We start from the raw sequence: 15,554 nt of genomic DNA, 5'->3' as shown, positions 1-15,554 counted from the left end.
TTGGAAACCCTGAGCTCAGCCATTTCTAGACCTTCCATCTTACTGTTCCATCACCCAAATCCCCATTTATTCTAAGGTTTTGGGTGTTGCCCTAGATTTTGAGATAAATGAGTCTGCATTATGTATATAGAAAACCAAATTATGGTATGTCCTCAGAATGATGTATGTACAGAACTGCTGATGAAGTCAGCGGCAGCTGCACTTGTGAATCTAAAGGCAGAATTTGGCCAACATTTTTACATGCATTCTTGAGAGAGAGAAAAGTAGTTTGAAGAACTGAAGTCCAAACTTGTTCATTCTTCCCCCTTCCCCCTTCCATCAAACTCAGTTTTACGAAGATTATCAGAGAAACTGATGTTGAACTATTTTAAAATTTTATCTGGAAATGAGCACAAACCAAATACCCCCCTCCAAAACTTCCTTTAAACTTGGGAAATGTTTGGATATGAATTTCAAGTGTGACTCCCAGCTCTGCAATGAACCATTCCAAAACTCAAATATGAACACTTCTGGGAAAATTCAGATCTAGATTTAGATCCAAACTCCAGGATCCATCTCTACACATATCCAAGATTTTCCATGAGGATCACACATATTAGCTTAGATTTTGTAGAGAAGCTGTGCCCAAAGACCTGTGTGCATTTACCCTACTAATGATTGCACATCATCAGTAAACGAACAAATGATCAATTATACAACCAACTGGCTAGTAACGTGTGCAAATACTGTGACTGGACATACAGTTATAATATTCAGACACAGAACTTAGAACACAAATACAAATCTGTATTTGAACATGAAAATATGTACACCCAGTACAAATTAGTGTAACCACAGGCATGCTTTTCTGATTTTTTTGGATAAAATTTTATTTTAAATGGTTAAAATAAGAGTTCTAAAGTCTGTTCACAAAATATTTTTGAATATGCCTCTGTCAAGGAGCGTGAAACAGGTATAAATATTATTAAAAAGAAATATGTAACAGGATTACTTACTGAATCAATCAAGATGTATGATATAGTCTTTGGATCAGAGGCAGAAGGCTGCGATAAATAAACATCTACAAAATACTCTACTCCTGGGTCTAAGCAGAAAGGAGTATGTAGAAGTGCAACTCTGTTTAGAAGGAATAAATATAGGAGTCAATATTCCTTTATCAGAGAGTTAATAGGTATAAAGTATTTGCTTAAGAAAATATATAAAGGATGTAAATAAAGATTTGGATAAGTCTTCTGTGTTCACATGCCTTATTAACAACGGGAGTTACACACACATGATCGGGAGAGACTAGATCCTGTGTGGGAGTTTGAGATGGAGGAGGATGCAATTGACTGGGGCTCCTATGTGTGACAATAATATAAATAATAAATAATCCATTTGATGGCTTAATTTCATCGAAATAAGTGGCAACCATTCCTTCACTGTAATGATCACTGTAGAGTGATTTTTAAGATGATGAACTTTTAAAAACATTCTATTTCTTGCTGGTATCCCAGTTCTGGATCTGTCATGAGCAATGTCCACCTGGTCATTCTGAGGATATTTGTGGAGTCTGTAACTCGTTATTCACATTTGTGCACTTCCTACCATTCTTTGGCTGAGACATTAAACTGAAGCTGTTTCCTTCTTTTAGCTATGGAAGTGCAAGTTAAAAACTTTAAGGCAGTTCTGAAAATAGGCGAAGCCAAGGACATCCTTGGGGTCTCTTGGCCAATATTTCATCTCTTTAATGAGGTAGGTTCTAAAGACCAACATTGTGTCGAGTTATTGGTCCAGTAGCCAAAAGGGTTGCTGTCAGGAGCTGGGCCTGCATTCCTTACTCAGGCAAACCTTTGACTTATGTGGAGTTTTGCCTAAATCAGGACTGCTGCATCAGGCCCTCAGATTGCATCCTACTGCTGCTCTGTTCTTTGGTGTAGCAGCAATGCGAAAGGCCACATGCCCTGTTCTAATTCTGAGTATGTTCCATTCATATTCTCACTTTCCCATGCATCTATCCCTTTGCTACAAAACACCTCCGAGAAGAGCATTGAACACTGAATATTTAGAGTTGTAAAGAAGGTAACAACATCCTGACCTCTTTGTAGCTGGCAGAGCCAATGTGTGTGGCTCTTGCAGAAGTGCCTTGTTTCTGCAGTGATCACTTGTCAAAGCACCAGAGGGGTTGACCGCAATACTTCCTATCCAGTCTTCTAAAGACTACACATTTGGGAAGAAAGTTGTGATCGTTTTCAAAAAATACCTGAAAAATTCTTTCTCACATGCACATCAACCTGCCAATGTTACTGAGAGCCAAACTAAATTATAACATATTGCAGTAATAACCACCAAGTTCCCTTTTGTTCATTACATGATGTTTTTTAGAATGTTCTTTACTGAAAAGTGCAGGAGAAAAACAATGGTTAGTATAATCCAAATAAGTTCAAAATGGAGGGTCAGATCTTGAACTGATGTAAATGGGTATCGTTCCAACAAAGTCAGTGGAGCTGTGCCCATTTACACCAGTTAAGGATACGTCCCAAGAGGTTATAATACAGAATTCAGCACATAACTTTGCTCAAATTGCTATTAAGTAAAAATGAACTGAAATAACTTTGTAATGAGGTTCTTAAAATTCTAAATGTATTGTCTAAATCTTTACCTGGGAAAATTTATATCATAGCAGCACAATTCAAAATCACAGATTCATTCAGAGCTGATTCTTGCACTCTAAATCAATGGGAGTTTTGCCTGACTCAGAATGATAGGAGCGGATCTTTAAATAGATTAGTAGACTGTTTAAAGTATAACAGTCATAACTGATAACTTGAATGGTGTTGTTACTGTAAATATCTGAGAAGTGAAGGAAAAAGGGATGTTCTACTGGGCCATGTAGACCACATATGTGGCTTATAGGAATAATTGCCAACTGTTTAATCATATCTAAAATGATTATGCATTTTTCATGTGTCAAATATATGGGCACAAGATGAAGTCAAATCAGGGGACACAGATCAGGAATTCTGGAGGGTGAGGCTGCCCAGAAAATATTCTCCAGTTCTGGTTCTGTTTTATTTTATGAATGACAATGGTATGTGGTGCAGGGGGATCATGTGGGGTCAGTGGTGCAAGTAGAATCCATTTCTTACTGGTATGGGGGGGCATCAGTTAAGGGGGAGGGGGCATGTGACCTCCCCACGTGACCCTCCATGTGACTCTTCCCTGCCCCACCCCCAGTCCAGGGCCCCCACGCTCTCCCCGTTCCCTCCCCAAGATCCATCCCACGTTACCTGGGCCGGGGCAGAGCTCTGTCTTCTTCCTGCTGCGCTGGAGACTTCGGAACCGCAGTGGGGAAAGGAGAAGAACATGGGGCCGCTGGGCAGCCCCACGCCAGCAGCTCCTCCAGCACAGTTCTACAGCCCCCAGCCCCGCCCCTTGTCCTTCCACTAGGGTGACCATGTACCTGTTTTTCAACAGGAACACGTGGTTGAAAAGGGATCCTGGCAGTTCCAATCAGCACTGCTGACCAGGCCATTGACTGTCCGGTTGGCAGCGCTGTGCAGCGGGGCTGGCAGGCTCCCTGCTAGCCTCTGCGCTATGTGGCTCCTGGGAAGAAGCCAGCATGTCCAGCTCCTAGGCTTAGGGGTGGCCAGGGCGGTCCGCGTGCCGCCCCACCCTCCGCCTGCAGGCACAACTCCCATTGGCCGGGTCAGGGCAGGGGACGAACTAGCTCGACTTGCCAGCACTCAGCAAGCGGCTGTTGAGGGGTCATGGCGCACACCTCTCCCACTGCTGCCAGCCCTCTTCTCCTTCTCATGCTTCTCCTGTGGCTGGGCTTGAGCTGTGGTGTGTGCCCTGCGGTGAACCAGTCTGTTGCCCCATTGCTGGCACCCAGGAGTTCAAGGTATGTATCCCCGTCTCCTAGCACTGGGAATGGGGCTGCTGGAGGAGAGGGGAGGAGAACGAGACAAACCCAGCACCCAGCCCGGCCCGGCTCAGCCAGCTCGGGGAGTTGGGAGAAGGCCCGGCCCAGCAACACCGCCTCTGCCCCAGCAGCGCCACCCCTGAGTCCACCACTGGCCCCAGTAGCCCCGGACTCTAGGCAACTCCTCCCCCCGAGCCCTGCACCCCTCCCTGTCCCACCCCCCGCACCTCCATCCCCCTCACTGCCTCCCTCCCCAAGCCCCCACACCACCATCCCCCTCATGGAGTGATGGAATGAGCAGGGGGCAGGGCCTTGGGAAGGGTGCGTAGGGGTGGGGCCTCAGGGAAGGGCGGGGAAGTGGGCGGGACAGAGGGCGGGGCAAGGGTGTTCGGTTTTCTGGAATTAGAAAGTTGGCAACCCTACCTTCCAGGCAGCTGTGTCTCCTCTGTCTGTACAGCGGCAGCCCCACCGGAGGACAGGGCTTGGGGGGTGGGGCTGGCAGTGGTACAGCTGAGCCAGAGGAGCTGCCTGCGTGGGGCTGCCCAGCAGCCCCACTTTCTGCTCCTTTCCCCATTGTGGTTCCCGGGAGAGCCCTGGGGGTTCTGCTTCTTTCCTCACTGTGGTTCCCAGAAGAGCCCTGCGGTTCAGGGCTCTCCTGGGAACCGCAGTGGGGAAAGGAGCAGATCCCCCAGCCCCACTCCCTGCCCTTCCACAGAGCTGCATCTCCTCTGTCTATACAGCAGCAGCAGCCCCGCCGGAGGACAGGGATGGGGCTGGTGGAGCTGCCAGTGTTCTGCTCCTTTCCCCATTGCTCCTCCCAGCAGGGAAAGGAGCAGAACGTTGGCAGCTCCTCCTGCAGCTGTGGCCCCCCAGCCCTGTCCTCCGGCGGGGCTGCTGCTGTACAGACAGAGGAGACGCAGCTCCGTTGAAGGCCGAAGGGCGGGGCTGTGGGTGGGACAGCTGCGCCACAGAAGCTGCTGGTGTGGGGCCACCAGCTCCTCCTGTGTCTTTCCGGTACACCGTACTGGCTATAAATACCTTGCTGGTACAGTGGACCGGACCATCCTACTTGCATTGCTGTGTGGGGTGCATGTTACTGCTCCCTTGAAAAAGATGAAAAGGCCATATCTCTTTTTTTTTAGTTTAAAATGACAATATTGGGTTTTTTGAACATTAAGCTTAAGAGGAGGAAATCTCTCATTTCCTCAAGCAACCTTATCATTAAAGATGCTTCAAAAGTCGCACTATGGGGCAAATCTTGTCCTGCATGGATCAGCAAGGCTGGGGAGAGGGGGCAAAGTAGAATGGTACCAGCTTTCAGAAAGCAGAACAATCCTGCTTGGGTACAAGGCAGACTGGCTCAAGGTGACCAGGGAACACGTGTGTGTGTGTGTGTGTGTGTGTGTGTGTGGTGGTGGAGGGGGTGGGGAGAAATCCATTGCTGCCCTCTCAGAAGGACAGTGTGTGTTCCTAGCTAGCATGTGCTGCCTGTGGCAGCATATGCACTAGCCGGCTGTGGTACACGAGTGGGTCCAGTAGCCAGAACCTTGTCCTAGTGCTAGGTTGGTTATCAGAGCCTGTTGATGCATAATTACTTCCTCCTTACAGGCCACTGTGAAACACCTGGCAGGTTTTGGGCCCTATATCTTCTATTTATGGGACAAAAATATGATAGGATAAAGCTGATAGTTTTGCTCCAAACCTTTGTACAAATCTGAAAACAGATGTGTCAGTCCAAAGCTCTTGTTCATTTGTCATATTACTACCAAAAGTGAAAGAGACCCTGCTCTGGAACAGCATCTCTTAGGAAAGTGTTAATGGTGAATTAAAGGTCTGAATTCAAATACCTCAGGTTCATAACGAAGAGCGATATCAAAGTCCATCGCAAAGGGAATGTTGCTGATAGTAAACCTTAATCCGGCACCATTCAGGACACGGGCAAAGCCAGGACCTGTCCATGTGACAGGTTTGCCAGGGGTGGGCTCCCTGAAAACAATGTCCAGAGCAGAGTTCCTCCCAGACTGAACCCAGCCCTGCAAGGAGATAGTGACACTGTGAACAATAAATACAGGACAAAGATAGGTGCTTCTGCTGTGCAGATTCCTAGTTTCTGCAACTAGTCAGCATCATTTTGTAAACATGCTGAAGATTTGGTCCCCTAAAAAAACTCATATATATATATAAATTAAAGTTATAGTCACAGCTAGAAAACCTCTCTTGCTCTTTGTCTGGGGATTGTGGGAGGTTCTAGAAGTGAGGCTGTGTCTGTTATGTGCTTTAGCTGGATTTCTGTTAGTCTGTTTGGTTACTTTCTGTTTCTTTGTTTCAGGGGTGTTGTTGGTTCCTCCTTTTTTTCCCTTGGGGTGGGTGGGTGGTTTTCTCCATGGGGTTCATTTCAGATGGGTTTAGTGGTTTGACCTGCAAGCATGGGGTTCGGGGTGTGCCTGCTGTCTCCTACGCTGCAGAGGATGTGGTGCTGAGCGTCGGTAAGGTTATTGGCTGTGCTAATATAAAATCTGCCTCTTGAATGAGCAAATCTATAGTGACTTTCCTGGCCCAGAAGCAGTTTGTGAATTGTTTGGTACAGTAGGGACTCTGGGTCAAGGAGTCTTTTCTTCAAGTATTTCCCTTGTTTACTCCTGCTAATAAAGTAGTTTTTTCCAATGTCCCCCCTTCCTTCACAACAAGACATTGGTATCTGCTCTCTCCCACTACGGGAAGATAGTTTCTGCTGTTAGGATGATTCTGTTACGCTGCAAGAACTCAGATGTGGGGCATGTTGTGTCATTCTGCCACCAGTTGTATATGGTTCTAAATAATCTGGAACAGCTCTCGAACCTGGTTTTAATGCACCACATAGATTATACAATATTTGATACCACTGAAAACATGAAATGTCTCTAGTCTGGTGACCCTGGTCATTTGAGGGGTTCCTGCGCATGCACTGCCTAACACTCTTGGGGCAACAGATATGCCAGCTACTCCCACTGAATCTCTCTTCTGCATGAATGATAAGAATGTTACAGTGGTGGCCCAATGTTCTTCTGAGCTGGCTGAGTCTGAGGGAGATGAAGAGGATAATGATGATCTCTGACTTCTCACTGGTTCCAGATGTCCCAGTCTGTCAGCTACATAGGAAGGGTGGTACAGTGAGAACGAGATAAGTGATTTTTTGGATAGCACTAAAGCAGGGGTGGGCAAACTACGGCCTGTGGGCTGGATCCAGCCCCTCAGGACTTTGGATCCGGCCCACAGGATTGCCACTCAGAAGCGGCCGGCACCACGTCCCTGGGGGTGGGGGGTGCAGAGGGCTCTGTGCATTGCCCTTGCCTCCAGGCACCGCCCCCCGCAGTTCCAATTGGCTGGGAACGGTGAACTGTGGCCAATGGGAGCTTTGGGGGAGGTACCTGGAGGCGTGGCAAGGGCAGTACTCAGAGCCCTGTGCCACGCCCTCCCCCAGGGGCCGTGCAGGGACGTGGTTCCAGCTGCTTCCCAGAGTGGCACTGCTGCCACCCCAGAACCGCTTTAGGTAAGTGGCACCAGGCCAGAGCCTGCCCCCCGAAACCCTCCTGCACCCCACCCCCCACCTCCCTGCCCTAAGCCCCCTGCCTGCACACTGCACCCCAACTCCCTTCCCTGAGCCCCGTCACACCCTGCACCCCAACCCCCTGCCCTGAGACCCATCCTGCACTTTGCACCCCTCCTCTGCCCCAATCCTTTGCCCTGAGCCCATTTCTGCACACCGCACCCCCTCCCACACCCCGCACTCCCTTCCGCAGCCCAACTCCCTGCCCCGGCTCTGCATACAATTTCCCCACCCAGATGCGGCCCTCGGCCCAGAAAGTTTGCCCACCCCTGCACTAAAGGGAAGCAGCGAGTTGAGGTTGGGCCTATATTCCTGATTTACAGTGCTTTGTTCACTCAGCCGCCTTTGTCTCGAGAGATACCTTGGTTGATTGCAGGAATCATTTCCATCTCAAAAAGTTGTTGGGTAAGGTGAGGAAGCATTCAGGGATTGTTCAAGATATACTGGCCTCTCCATGGCTTATTTTGTTAAAAGTACTTCCACTTTCCATTGTTTCTCTCTGCTTTTGGCGCTCTCCTAGTCACTATGGTGCTGCTCAATTTTGGCTCTCTAAATAGTAATGGGTGCCGGGGTGGTCATAAAAGGGCACAACTCTTCGAATTTCTCAGACAACTATGGGCTGATGTGGTCCTTTTGCAAAAGACACACTCAGACCCCGATAACGAGGGGAACTGGTTGAAGGACTGGAAAAGTGAAACTTTCCTGAGCCATGGTTCCAATGTCACTGCTGAAGTAGCTGCTCTCTTTTCCCAGGATACTGGGGCACAGATCTGCTCTGTGAAGGAGACTATGCAAGGGCGGCTTCTCCAGGTGGATACACAAATTGGCACTATTGTTTTAAATCTTTTTTCTGTGTATGACCCTATTCTGGGGTGAGATCGTGTCTCCTTTCTATAGACACTTGCCTATGCCATGTTTGGCTATGACCCAGATACTACCATTGTGCTTGAAACGGATTTCAGTTGCAGTGTAGATTATGTTTTAGACAGGAAACATGAGGAGCCAGACCCTTAGTCAGGCATGGAACTGTACTGTCTCCTGTAGACCTTTGGACTAGTAGATGTTTGGAGGCCCTCTCACCTCACTGTTAGGAAGTACTCTTGGCTGAAGGCCCAGCTGCAGATTATAAAACGTGTAATCAAATTGACTTGCAACTTGGACACTTTTTGGCTGACTTGGTGTATTAACAATATTTTGAGTGAACTTGGTGATGATGATTAAAGCTACGATTTAGTCACGGAGGTCACAGGAGTCACAGAATCCATGACTTCCAGTGACCTCCATGATTTCAGCCTGTGGTGGTTGGGAGCTGCAGGGTCCCCTGCCTCCAGTGGGAGCAGGGAGCTGCGGGGTACCCCCGGCCCCTCTGGAGCTCCCAGCCGCCGCGGGCAGTGGGGGAACCCCCAAGTTCCCAGCCGCCGTGGGCAGTGGGGGAACCCCCGGCCACTGGCAGGGCAACCCCTGAGCCTCTGGCAGCCGTGGGCAATGGGGGAATCGCTGAGCCCCCAACAGAGGACCCCCATGGGCGGCGGGAAATCTGAGCCCTTAGCCACTGGCGGAGGAACCCTCCAGTTCCTGGCTGGGGAATTTTGCAGTTCCTGGCTGTCGCAGGAGAACCCCCGCAGCTCCCGGCCCACCGCCACTGGGGGTACTCCGCAGCTCCTGTCCGACATGGGAGGTGGGGGCACCTCACAGCTTCCAGCCCCCACGGGCAGTAGGGGACCCCTGAAGCTGCAGGGGTACCCCGCAGCACCCAGCTGCTGCAGGCAGCTCCTAGCCCTTGCAGCAGCCAAACTTCAGGCGGTGTGGGGACCCGCAGATCCCCATTTTGTCAGGTATATTTTTAATAAAAGTCATGGACAGGTCACAGCTTCCATGAATTCTTTTTTTTTTTTTTTTTTTGCTGTGACCTGTCCGTGACTTTTACTAAAAATATCCTTGACAAAATCTTAGCCTTCATGATGATGCTTTAGTGAGCCATGTTTAATGTTTGCTTAATGTGTTTTGCTTTATTTTATTCATGCCTTTTGCTTATATAGTGCAATTTTATAACATTAAAATAGTTTTAATGTAATTTTATGTGAATAAAGGTGTCATCTCTCTCTCTCTGTGTCTTTCTTTCTCTGTTTTCTAGACATAACTATAATCTATTTTAAAATATGTTTAATAGACATTTCAGGCTGTTCACTCACAGACACATTTTTCTGGGCAGTCTATTATCCATGACTGTAGATGTTTATAATGGGAAGAAAGCTGACAATGGCTTAAATTGCAATGATTCTAATAGGTATGATGCAAGTATCTATGTAAGTCTCAGAAGTTGAAAATGAGCCCCCTACTAGGAGGGAAAAAAAATGGACTTTTTTCCCTTGTCACATTTTTGTTTCTAAACAAATCTCTGAATTTGTCCTACAGCTTGTCCACTAAACATGGCAAAATAAGACTGTGTGTGTGTGTGTGTGTGTGTGAGATAGAGAGAGAGAGAGAGAGAGAATTATAAAATATCCAGCCCAATTGTATATCAACAACTGAATTAATGTATTAATGAATTAATGTATCCCATTGGCATAAGGATTCTGATACACAGGCCTGTAAATTCCAATTTCATAGTCACCAGTGGTTTAATCCATTCCCTAAACCAAAACTCTTGTTGCAATATTAAACATTAGCAGCATTTGTTGCAATTCTTTGTTGAATGATTACTGTAGTATCTGTTTACCTGTTCCAACCCCGGTTTTCTTACGCTTCGTTTCTTGCTCCTGTTTAATACAATATTTCCATTTTCAATAGTGAAATCATATCCTTGCTGCTGAAAATAGACATCACACCTTGGTAAAGCTGTTGGTTTAACCTTAAAAGCAAAAATGGATGATTTATGTGACAGCGCAGTTTGAATAATCTTTAAGCATAGATGACTATGTAAAAATGAAAATCCAAACAATAGGCTACAGTCTCTCCTGGTGTAAATGGGGGCAGCTCCAAGAATTTGGCTCAATAAGCACTGAAAATATATCTATTTTGCAATGCCTACGTCTTCACTGCAAATACCCTGAATTAGCTAACTTGCGTTGAAACAGCTGTGAAGACACAGCACCTCAGCTTTTAACTCGGGTTAGCTGCTCAAGTTCAACCCCAGAGTCCCCCTCGAGTTGGTAACATGAGTTAAAAGCAGAGTTGCCATGTCGTCACTGCTGTGTAACCCTAGCTAGGTAACTCGAGTTAAGAACACGCTTTTATCTGCAGTGAAGACATAACCACTGTTCCAACCAGCTTTTATTGCCACAGACAATTGGCACTCCACACTATGTCCCAAAAATCTGTTTTCTATTTCATTACTGGAACGTAGGTTGATTACTGCTTGCGATTATATCGGATTATTTGCAGATACGCCAAGCAAATAAATAATTTTTTATGATGTAAGCAGTGTCAGGATGAGCTCCACCCTGACATCTGGTGGTGAGGTGTGGCAAGTTGTGGAAAAGAACTTCAGGGGCCGATCTCATTTGCATAGGCACACCCACCACGCCTAGAATGAGACCATAGCTGCCCAAATGGTCACTTTGGCTGCTGTGGGATCCCCAGTGTCTCTGTTATTGGGGCAGGAAGAATAAATTGTTATTATCCTGATTATGGGAACTGTGCTTGGAACTGTACGTGGCCTTTTGTTATGATGGAGGGATTCACCATCAACTAAGTAGCACTTGCTAGGCAAGGGTCATGGGTTCCAAAACTGTGTGAATGGAGAGAGGCTGGGGACAAGTATTAATACTTGGTGGCATGGGCCCCTTGGTGAGGGCCTTACATGCTAATTGCACTTCCTCCTCTCTCCACTGTGGAATATCAGAGCTAATTTTGATTTCATTAGAAGTCTAGTTACAGGCTGCTGAGCTCACTTTGGGCTGACAGTGCACCAGCACTGGGGCTCCCCTACTACAAGCTGAATTCACCTAAGAGCTGAAATCACTGAGCGTTGTGTTAAGTAGTGGGGGAGCCTGAAGATATATTGTGGAGCAGTTCGACGCGGAGCAGTGTGTGGATGGCAGGAGCTGCTTGTGGGCCGTGGAGCTGAGCGAAGGAGTTCGTGGGGCTGCTGGCGGAGCGGAGCGGAGCGAAGGAGTTCATGGGGCGGCTGGCGGAGCGGAGCGGAGTGCAGCTGAGCGAAGGAGTTTGTGGGGCGGCTGGCGGAGCGGAGCGCAGCTGAGCGAAGGAGTTCGTGGGGCGGCTGGTGGAGCGGAGCGCAGCTGAGCGAAGGAGTTCATGGGGTGGCTGGCGGAGCGGAGCGGAGTGGAGTGGAGCGAAGGAGTTTGTGGGGCGGCTGGCGGAGCGGAGCGCAGCTATGGAGCTATGGGGCGGTCAGCTTCAGATCATGTAAGGTACCTCTTACCCCCGCCCCATTTCCACCCAGGTTGGGAGGTAAAGCTCCGCAGATAAACTTTCGAACTCTGGGGCTGCCCTGACCAGGGACAGAGACTTTTGGGGCATTGGACTTTTGGGACTTTGGGTGATTTGGGGTTGCTGGACTCAAGAACCAAAGGGAAAAGGGCATGCCCCAATTTGCCTGGGGTGGGTTTTTTTTTTGCTCATGGGTTGTGTTATGAATCCTGTTGGTGGTGTTTCCCCAACATAATGCCACATTGTGTCTTTCTGTTATTAAAAGACTTTTGCTACACTCAGACTATGTGCTTGCGAGAGGGGAAGTATTGCCTCTTGGAGGCGCCCAGCGGAGGTGGTATATATTTGTCCCAGGTCACTGGGTGGGGGCTCGAGCCGGTTTGCATTGTGTTATTGGAATGGAACCCCTAGATATTGAACCCGGCCCTTGTTGCTGCCAACTCTGACGGGCAGAAGGGTTACAATTATCCCCTGCTTGTGGCTTCTCAAGGACACGTGAGAGGAAACATTTGTAGAAATCTTGGCGGAAGAAGAGAACACATTCCAGTAGAACCAAAGCTTGCATTGTGGATGCACAACAGCAATGTCTATATTAAGAAACTATTTTAAAATCAATGTTCTAAAAGACATATGGACTGGCTCAGTTATGTGTACTTTTGAAGAATCTGGACTAAGTTCAGAGTCAGTGTATGTAGTGGTGTAAGCGAGTCTAAACAAGTCCATTAGAGCTATTCTAAAGCTGGCATTAATGAACAGAGGAAGACCCCCACCCTCACATACGGGAAGCCACAGTTGGGATAGAACCACTGAAAGGTTCTTTCTAATCAAGTGCTTTGGCCAGAGATGAAGGTCTGTGCCAGGCACCTCAGCACTCCAGAGTATCCAGCTGCCATCATGGCCTCTCGGGCTCTTTGGCAGCTGGCATAAATGTTCAGGATGCTCTAATTTACACTCAGGACTGGCCAGGTACCTGGACAACTCAAGACTGGGGGAACACGGAGGACACCTGTGGGCACTTCTCCAAGGGCTCTCTGGTTACAGTCAAAGACTAGGGCCAGGGAGTGTCAGTCAGTGTAATTTACACAATGAGGAGTGTCATTTAAAATTACAGGGGAGGGTGAGGAACCCACTTGACATGAAATCATCTTCCATCCTCCTTTAGGTTGCTTTTCCCACTACAGCACTCTCCCCTTTGCCCTCAGCATTCCACTGACACCAACCTAGACTCCCTTACACATTACCTCTGAATACCGCACATAAAAGCGAAACATACCAAAGGTGCAGATCTGGAAAGCGGCTTTGCATGCTCTGCTTCATAGATATAATAATCCAATGGTAAAAAGAAGTAGCCTGGGGCTGCTTCTGTACATTGACGGCCCACAATGTTAGGAAGACATTTACACTGCCCATCGCTCGATGAACACCTGGATGAACAGGTGGGAAAGAAGAGGGGTAAGAGTCTCACCAATGCACATATGTTTATGTACAATACATAGGCAGTAGCTATTCTACCTTTGCTTTTATTCTTATTGTTCCTTTCACTGTAAAATTAACTCAATTTTAAAATATTTTTCCAGCAACTGCTATTTCTTGCTTGTAATGCTGGAGTTTATTCCAGTGCTTCCTTATTAATCAGCTGGCAAAGGTATGTGTTTGTCACCCTTGCTCGCTCTACCAATTCCACAAACTGCAATATGTCCTGTATTCACTAGCTTGGTTTTACCTAACCATGTGCATAGAAACGTACTGTAGGAGTTACTATATGGGACCACACCATGCACTCTAGTAACCTTTTTCCTGGAGTAATAAAGACCCTGACCCAGCAAAGTATAGGGCTAATGTTTTCAAATGTGAGTGGCCTAAAGTCCTGCATTTTTTTTAAAGCAATGGGAACTCAGTACCTTTGAAAACCAGGCTATTTATTTAGGTGCCTAAACATGAATGTAGGAACCCAAGTTCAAAAATATTGTCCCTAACTAACTGTACAACGTTGGGGGCCCTGTGCATCGGGAGTCAGGTTGGGGTGGTTTGTACTTTTCATTTAACTGATCTTGAATCTTAATGACTGACAATTTGCTTCAGAGAAAAAGATAAGGGCACATCTACATAAACACTTACTGCATAGCAAGCTAAGGTGTCAATCTACAGCCGTCCAGTGTGCTGCGCACAAACTGTACACATGGACCCTGCTGCTGCACACTAAAAGTTCCTTAGTTCGTACTGACATTTCCTGGTCAGACTCAAATCCATTGAAACATCGCTAATAGAGTCACAAAACCTTATACACCAGGGTGTTTTTACATTGCTCACACATGATGAGCCTCTGTCTCTAAACTACTTGGCTTCTTCATTAACCACGAGATCCTATGACCCTATCAAAAAGGTGCAATATGTGCTGGTGTTAATTCATTACCATCAAAAGGAGAATGATACTTTAAATGACTTACAAGTTATTGTGGGCTCCACCAATGTCACAGCCACACGGAGAACAGCCATATAAATGATTCCCAAGCCCCCAGTATCCTACCTATGATAAGAAAGGAAAACGTATTGATTTTTGACTGGGAATATTTAACAACTTAAATAATAAAAAGCCCAATCCTTTTTGACTAAAAGAAACTCTGCTTTCATTGGGACTATCGATTTCACTCATTTTCTTTCTGCAAAAGCTGGTGCCAGTAAACTTGGCTGCACAAATGTTCACAAAAAGGCCCAATCACGGATGAAGCTCAGTCATTTAAAGTGTCAAGTGAATATGCATAGACAATGCTTTTCAGTACTTGTCCAACCCTAACTGTTCCCACCTACATTTTCAGCCATGACAACTTCCCCCATAAAAGAACAGAGGGCACAAGCCATCAAGTGTTTTCAACAGCGGTGAGTATAGGTACTCTCACAAGGAATTATCTCCACCATCACTCAGGGCTGTCACAGTGGGGACATGGTAGAAACTGCAGAGGTCACTCACAAGGCAGTAGCCCCCTGCCCCATCCCCACTGGAGTCTGCTGGGGGATGTACTTGGGGCAATCTAACTATCTCTACAGCGGTACAGCATTTGCTGGTTTAGTCATCTAACAGCTCAATCCTGCTCCATTGAAAACAATGGGAGTTTTGCCAGTGACTTCAGTAAGAGCAGAATCCGGCTATGTGCCAGCCAGCCAGACCAGGCTGAATCAATTGAAGCACCACAGAGGACCGTCTCCAGGTTGCTTTAATTAGAATGGGTGGAGAGACTCATCTGAGGGCTCCTTGTAGCAAGGACTATTTGTTCTCATGCCCTGTCACTCTTTTTTGTCTAATTCTATGATAAATGTTGTGGCCTATGGGCCATTTCCACTTGGCATCGTGTTGTGTTCCCCTTTAACAGGATGTCCACAGCAGAGGCAAATAAGGAGGCAGGACATGGGCAAGGGGAAGACATTTGAGGAGGTGTAAAACAGGATGCTACATGAAGCAATAATAAAAGCCTCCCGATTACATACAAGGCATTCTTCACAATGTGGCCCTGTGACAAAGCGCTGGCAGAGACACTCTCCAGTCACTGGATCACACATGGAGAAAGACAAGCTCCCAGAAGGGTTGCAGGAGCAGGCTGCAAGGAAAGAAACACATAATCACCTCCGTTAGTGCCACTGCAGGAATGAGCCCTACACTGACTTTTGGTGGGAATT

At 47.2% G+C, this 15,554-nt stretch overlaps 1 protein-coding gene across 1 annotated transcript in view; it reads right to left on the bottom strand.

Moving 5' to 3' along the window:
- Positions 1 to 15,554, bottom strand: part of LAMB4 (laminin subunit beta 4) — a 104,013-nt gene that overhangs the window by 32,316 nt on the left and 56,143 nt on the right. Inside the window, exons 12-17 of the mRNA XM_073342547.1 lie at positions 15,366 to 15,475; positions 14,330 to 14,409; positions 13,156 to 13,306; positions 5,752 to 5,937; positions 2,078 to 2,199; positions 996 to 1,116 (exon numbers count right to left, since the gene is read on the bottom strand). Of these exons, the coding sequence (XP_073198648.1) occupies positions 996 to 1,116; positions 2,078 to 2,199; positions 5,752 to 5,937; positions 13,156 to 13,306; positions 14,330 to 14,409; positions 15,366 to 15,475 (770 nt within the window). The remainder of the gene's footprint in view (positions 1 to 995; positions 1,117 to 2,077; positions 2,200 to 5,751; positions 5,938 to 13,155; positions 13,307 to 14,329; positions 14,410 to 15,365; positions 15,476 to 15,554) is intronic.

The sequence above is a fragment of the Lepidochelys kempii genome, chromosome 1 (genome assembly GCF_965140265.1).
Source record: "Lepidochelys kempii isolate rLepKem1 chromosome 1, rLepKem1.hap2, whole genome shotgun sequence".
NCBI classification, from domain to species: Eukaryota; Metazoa; Chordata; order Testudines; family Cheloniidae; genus Lepidochelys; species Lepidochelys kempii.
This window is presented reverse-complemented; position numbering and strand designations above follow the sequence as displayed.